Consider the following 7,458-nt stretch of genomic DNA (forward strand, 5'->3'; position numbering starts at 1 on the left):
AGTTTGGAAACACAAATTGACAAACATCTTTATAATCATGTCAAAGATATACATAGCATAGATACACAATTAGATATCAACATTGAAAAAAATATTCCAGTTGCCAATTATGATATCAAACATCATGAAATTGATACACAAACCCAAGAGATAAAAGGTAGCGAAATTGACCAAAAAATTCAATCCATTTATAGTAAGGATACACAGGTTGATATTCAATTTAAAAATCATATCAACAGTATTACTGATATGCCATTAGAAAATAAAATACAAAATGAAATTTATAATATAGTTGATACGGATACAAAACTTCATAACGATGAAGGAGATCCCCAGAATAATGAAATTATATGCTCAAACAGTATAGATTCACAACTACAAATTCAAACTGTATAGAATTTCCATTCTATAAGACCTCTTAAAAATAAGAGACAAAAGACGGTTGGATTTTGAACATGCATGGAGGGAGAGAGAAAGAGGAAAAAGTGGTGAATGAGATCAGCTGGAAAAAAAAGTAGGGGAATAAGCGGGAACGAGTATGGGTATTACGTAAGAGACTTGATTTGACAAAGAGACGTGAGGATAAAAGTGTATAAGTTTATTTTGTGAATTATAAATTAAATATTAGTTCAAACTACAGAAAAATTTACGTGACGTAGAGTTAAACGTGTTCAGTGTAATCTAAGAGGAGAATATTTGTAAATAAAATAATTGGTGAAGGTGAAAAGTGTGTTTCACTGCCTCAGTGGATTTGGAAAAGGGCATTTGGCAGTCATCGAGGAAACGTCTTCTGGAAAATCCAGCCGCCTACGTTCCGGATCACTGTTGAAGATATTTAATAAAGGAATATATATTTCCAGGTAAACTGGGCAGGAAGAAGAGGGTATTAGATATCACAGAATCCTATCACAGAGAAATTATTGTTTACCACAGGTACGTGAATATCACAAACGGTAGAAGGAAGCCCAAGAAACACACAGTCCCTGACAGATTTATAACACCACAATATATTTATAGGTAATTCTCCACATCAGTGGTCCTTCGAAGGAAAAGAGACCCCAACGAGGAGGCTTCAGTCACACGGCATCAGCCACGAGAACCTCGCAGTTTCGCCTATTGACATTCGCACTCTGAAGACAATTGCCTTGTAGAAAAATCTTGGATATCTGCAGAAAATCTTTGGCCATTCACTGGGTATCCAGCAGAATTGAAAAGGAACTCCACGAAGAAGAGGACAAAGAAGCAGCTCCAAAGATGGCGAATATCAAGAGTCGAAGCGCATATAAAGGGCAACTTACCAGTGTAAAGACAGCCATATCCCGCTACCATGAAGATGAAAGTCTGTTGAGTAGAGACGGTGCTCGAGCGTACCTTGAGACGAATTTGGAGATTTGTGACAGAATCAGGGTTCGATACAATAGGGTACAGGATGACATCATTAACCAAGCTGAATCAGAAGAAGAGCGCGAAAGGGAAATTGAGGAGCAAAATAATTTCCTATTGGAAATTGATGAAGCGGAAGAGAAACTGACTGAACTGATTGTCAATATCAAAGTCAATGAATCTGCAAAGAAAGATCTTTTCCATTCAACCGTCATTGAAGATGAACGAATTGACAAACTTCTCGATGGCTTCTCAAAACTCGTAGAGCGTATGGATGGTAGTGAGAATTCCAAGTATTCGAAACTCGAACCAGTGAAAATCCCCACATTCAACGGAGAGCATGCGCAGTGGCGTTCATTCAAAGAGATGTTCATCAATCTGGTGGACAGCAACAAGAAACTGTCAAAGACGCAAAAGCTGTACCATCTCAAGACGAAGTTGACAGGAAAGGCCTTTGACGCCATTGATCATCTCGATATGTGTGATGAAAGCTACGACATAGCGTGGGAAACCATCACAAACCGATTTGAGTGCAAGAAAAAGGTCATAAACGGTCACATCGAACGCATCAAGAGCCTACCTACTCTGAAGAATCCTATCGTCGATGATCTCAGGAATATCTACGATGTCTCCACGACGACTATCAACGCAATGGACGCGTTGAAGGTCAACACTCGAGATCCGTGGATCATTTACGAAGTCCTGAGCAAACTCGATCACGAGACACAGACGCTATGGTCGCAGGAGCAGTCAGACGTGTCAACATGGGACGAGTTTAAGGTATTTCTAAATAAACGTTGTAAAGCTTTAGATTTATGTCCATCCACGTACACTAGTAATGTAAACAGTTCAGGTTCAAAAGTTCAAATTCAGAAACAAAAAATTGTAAAGTCCCTCACGATCTCTAAAGAAAATTCAAGTCAAAAGCATGAGTCATGTAGCGTTTGCAAGAAATCCGCACATAAGTTGTGGAAATGCGGTAAATTCAAGTCATTTCCTGCAGCCAAAAGGCTCGAAACTGTTAACAATTTAAATCTTTGCATGAATTGTATATCAGAAAGTAGATCCCAGGATGCTGTAGACAAATGCCCTTATCCTCCTTGCAAGCATTGCAATAAGTCTCATAATTATTGGGTTCACGATGCTCTCTCCAACCCCCCGTCAAAGGTTACTCAAGACAATCCTCAATCAGTTTCCGAGGATCAGAAGAAGCCAGCCGTGCTGAGTAGCTTTCTTCCGTCAAACAAGAGTGCCAAAGGTGAGATTCATCGCTCTATTTTGAAGACAGCATGTGTAAGAATTCTGGATTCCCAACAAAATGTCCATGTGTGTCGCGCCCTTTTGGATTTTGGATCCGAGATTTCTGTGATGACAACCGAATTGTGCCAGAGATTGAGATTGAAGTTGCAAAAGTCCCCTTACACTCAAGTTGAAGCATTTCAAGGACAAGTAAGCAGCCTCAAGCATCAAGTGAATGCAATCCTCATCCCTCAGGAAGGAACGCAAATTTCTTTGCAATGTCAGGTTTGACAAAAGATCTCCACCAATTTGCCTACATCTCAGATAAACCCTCGGGATGTAAGGGTTCCCACGGGATTCGTGCTCGCTGACTCAGAGTGGCATGTGTCTAGGCCAATTGACCTACTCATCGGAGCAGCACACGAAGACGAAATTGTGCTGGACGAAGTTTACAAAATGGGCCCAGGAATTCCATCACTCAGAAATACCGTCTTCGGTTGGGTAGTTTGCGGAAAATGGCAGCCTAATGGCGCACAATCAGCAGACACTCCCCCCGTTTGCCACACAATATCCCTGAAAACCATCGATGAGGCCCTCAGGAAATTCTGGGAACTCGAAGAACTCTCAGAAGAATGTCCACAAACGGTCGAGTATAGGGAAGTGGAAGAATTATATTCAAGTACGACAAAAAGATCGGAAAACGGTCAGTACAATGTTCGTCTACCTTTGAAGGGAAACTTCGGTGAACTCGGATCTAACCGAAAGCGAGCTTCAAGGCAACTGAACTTCCTAGAGAGAAGGCTCTCACAGAATCCTCAACTATACAAGGAGTACTCTAATATCTTTGAAGAGTATCTGAGTTTGGGAATCATAGAGAGAGTGCCTCTAATCGAGCTTCAAGCTAAGTCATATTACATGACACATCACTGTGTTGTTCGAGAAAACGCGTCATCTACCAAAGTCAAGATCGTTTTCAACTGCGGATCTGTTTCTGAGAGCGGCATAAGTCTCAACGATGTTATCAAAGTGGGGCCTGTCGATCAACCGGAGTTGATAGAGATCTTGTGGAGATTTAGACGATTCCCGATTGCACTATCCTGTGACATTGTCAAAATGTATTTGCAGGTACAACTCAATGAGGATCACAGAGATTTGCAACGTTTTCTTTGGCGAACATCACCAAGTGAACCAATCATTGACTACAGGTTCAAGACCTTGTGTTTTGGCAATGCTGCGTCACCCTATCTTGCCACAAAGACGTTGATCAAACTTGCAGAAGATGAAGGAGAAAGTTACCCACGAGCAGCAGAAGTTCTTCGGAACAATTTTTACGTGGATGACTGTCTATTGTCAGTGGAGACCACAAAGGAAGCGATCGAGGTGCAGAAAGATCTCATTAGTCTTCTCGGCAAAGCTCAAATGAAGCTATCCAAGTGGCAATCCAACTCTCCGACAGTACTTCAAACATTGCAAGAAAGCAACACAGAGGCAAAGGAAGTCTCAATCTCTGATGGCTGCGTGAAAGCGCTAGGATTGATGTGGAATCCGTCAAACGACACCTTTTCATTTCAAGTCGATACAATGGTCGAGAATTTAGTTCCAACCAAGAGAAATATCCTGAGAGTGGTGGCAAGGATTTATGATCCGCTAGGACTACTAGCCCCCATCACAATCAACGCGAAATTAATCTTGCAGAATCTTTGGAAGAATGAGATTGACTGGGATACCGAGGTTGAGGGAGATATTTTGCGAGAGTGGAAAAAATTTATTGCCTCACTACAACACATTCCGTCTATGAGAATATCTCGATGGACATCGAAAAACGAAAATGTTTGTGAAGAGCAGCTCCACATGTTCTCGGATGCCTCCAACCTAGCCTACGGAGCCGCAGTGTACCATGTCACCAAGGATGTCTCAGGACGAATTTCAAGTCAGATGTTGACGGCGAAGTCGAAAGTTGCGCCAATCAAAACTAAAAGACAATCCCGAAGCTAGAAATTTGTGCAGCAACACTTGGGGCCAAACTGTTAGCAAAGGTCGCAAAAAGTCTGAAAATCAGCAAGGTTTATTGTTGGGTAGACGCCAAGGTAGTTCTTGCTCAAATTGCATCCGCTTCAAACAAACAAGACGTTGTTACCAAAAATAGAGTGACAACGATCAGAGAGTTGACAGCTGTTGAATGTTGGAGACACGTTCCCACAAAAGAAAACCCGGCAGTCCTCATTTCAAGAGGAACCACAGCCATGGAGTTGGATAACTCATCATTGTATTGGGAAGGCCCTCATTGGTTAAAGGAGAGTGATTTAGCTTAGGAAAGCAAGGAAAGTGTTCCACCAGCAGTCGAGGAGTCACAAGACATTTCAGTCGCTACACTCACTGTCAACAAGTCAGAAGGAAATTACATTTTCACTACCCTCGTGTCAAAAATAAGCAACTTATCCAGAATGAAGAGAGTTCTTTTGGTAATTTGCAAAGTTGGCCAACTCTTGAGATTCAGAGCATTGAGGACTAAAGGTCATGCAGGAGCTCATCCGAATCAACCCACAAGTCATAGTGCAGCAGACTTAGTCTGGGCAGAGAATCAGTTGATAAAATGGGACCAAGAATCTCATTTTCCGGAGCTCATTCAGGATCTCATGAACAACAAAGCAGTGACCATCAACAGCGCAGCAATGAAAAAGTTGCACCCGTTTCTGGATGAGGAGAGAATTTTAAGGGTCGGTGGCAGATTGGGACATCTGGATGATGACTACAACACCAAATATCCAAAAATTCTCCCACGCAGTGATTTGACAAAGCTTATCATCCGAGAGATGCACTTATCACTATTGCACCCCGGGCCACAGCTATTGCTAGCTCATTGTCGAAGAAGGTACTGGCCAATAGGTGGACGTCATATCACAAGAAACGTTGTCCACATGTGCAAGGCGTGCTTCGTGCACAAAACTTCTCGAGAAAACCAGATAATGGCAGACTTGCCTAAACACCGAATTTCGTTGGTAAGGGCATTTTCTAGCGTGGCTATTGATTGCTGCGGGCCATTCTTTATTAGAACAGGCGCCGAGTCCCGTGGACGCACTCAAAGGATCGACATAGTTGTCTTTGTATGCACCTCAACCAAGGCAGTCCACCTGGAAATTGTAAGCAGTTTGTCATCAGAAGCATTCATGAGCAGCTTCAGACGATTCACTTCACGTAGAGGAGTTTGCAAAGAAGTGTTCTCAGATAACGGAAGGAATTTCCTAGGAGCATCACGTGAACTTCAACGTCTGTTAGCAGAAGAAGCTCAAACCATTCAAGACCAAACAATCAACCAGAACATTACCTGGCACTTTCAACCGGCTCGTTCTCCGCACTTCAACGGATTAGTCGAAGCAGCAGTGAAGTCAGCAAAGACTCATCTCAAGAAAGTTATTGGCGAGCAACGACTAAATTATGAGGAATTTTATACAATTCTCACACAGGTCGAAGCCGTGTTGAATAGTAGGCCGATCACCATTCTGTCGGACGATCCCAGAGATCCACAACCATTGACTCCGGGTCATTTTTTGCTTTTGGCACCACCGACTCAGCTGCCTGATGAAAATCTTGCATCCGTGAGAATGAACCACTTGACAAGATGGCAATTGTGTCAGCGGATTGTACAAGATTTTGTGAGAAAGTGGAGGCTATCCTACTTGCACACACTTCAAGAGCGCTCAAAATGGCACACGGAGAAAGAGAACCTGAAGGTGGATGACATAGTGATCTTACACGATGCTTCCATAGGAACCACCAAATGGACAACAGGAAGAGTTGTTGGAGTTCACACTGGAGGAGACGGGAAGGTGAGAGTCATCGACATAAAACCCCGACAGGAACCTATACCAGGTCAGTGACTAAAGTCGCCAAATTTCCAACATGTGAGAGTCACAATCTCCCCCGGGAGCATGTATAGAATTTCCATTCTATAAGACCTCTTAAAAATAAGAGACAAAAGACGGTTGGATTTTGAACATGCATGGAGGGAGAGAGAAAGAGGAAAAAGTGGTGAATGAGATCAGCTGAAAAAAAAGTAGGGGAATAAGCGGGAACGAGTATGGGTATTACGTAAGAGACTTGATTTGACAAAGAGACGTGAGGAGAAAAGTGTATAAGTTTATTTTGTGAATTATAAATTAAATATTAGTTCAAACTACAGAAAAATTTACGTGACGTAGAGTTAAACGTGTTCAGTGTAATCTAAGAGGAGAATATTTGTAAATAAAATAATTGGTGAAGGTGAAAAGTGTGTTTCACTGCCTCAGTGGATTTGGAGAAGGGCATTTGGCAGTCATCGAGGAAACGTCTTCTGGAAAATCCAGCCGCCTACGTTCCGGATCACTGTTGAAGATATTTAATAAAGGAATATATATTTCCAGGTAAACTGGGCAGGAAGAAGAGGGTATTAGATATCACAGAATCCTATCACAGAGAAATTATTGTTTACCACAGGTACGTGAATATCACAAACGGTAGAAGGAAGCCCAAGAAACACACAGTCCCTGACAGATTTATAACACCACAATATATTTATAGGTAATTCTCCACACAAACTAAAAATAATAATGTTTCAAACAAGTATGCTAAAATGATTCCAATTCAGCCAAGTGATCCTAAAATCGAAAAAATATGTTTATCTGAACAATATAGTAATGAATATAACGGAATTTTTAAAGAAATTCTTGATCCTTCGGAATATCTTCAAGATATACATATAAATTTATTTATGGAAATGGCGAATAAAACTTTTCCAAATTTCATGCAGAGCGTTTTACTTATGCTTTCAGAAGATTTATTAGAACACGTTATTCAAAT

At 41.5% G+C, this 7,458-nt stretch overlaps 1 protein-coding gene across 1 annotated transcript; it reads left to right on the forward strand.

Moving 5' to 3' along the window:
• The first annotated feature begins 5,066 nt into the window (after positions 1 to 5,066).
• On the forward strand, positions 5,067 to 6,500 carry LOC129808472 (uncharacterized). The gene has a single exon (XM_055858251.1). The coding sequence runs from the start codon at positions 5,067 to 5,069 to the stop codon at positions 6,498 to 6,500; it is 1,434 nt and encodes a 477-aa protein (XP_055714226.1).
• Positions 6,501 to 7,458: the final 958 nt, after the last annotated feature.

The sequence above is a fragment of the Phlebotomus papatasi genome, chromosome 4, assembly GCF_024763615.1.
Source record: "Phlebotomus papatasi isolate M1 chromosome 4, Ppap_2.1, whole genome shotgun sequence".
NCBI classification, from domain to species: Eukaryota; Metazoa; Arthropoda; class Insecta; order Diptera; family Psychodidae; genus Phlebotomus; species Phlebotomus papatasi.

Coding starts and splice junctions, on each gene's coding strand:
- LOC129808472 (XM_055858251.1), top strand. CDS start 5,067: ATGAAGAGAGTTCTTTTGGTAATTTGCAAAGTTGGCCAACTCTTGAGA.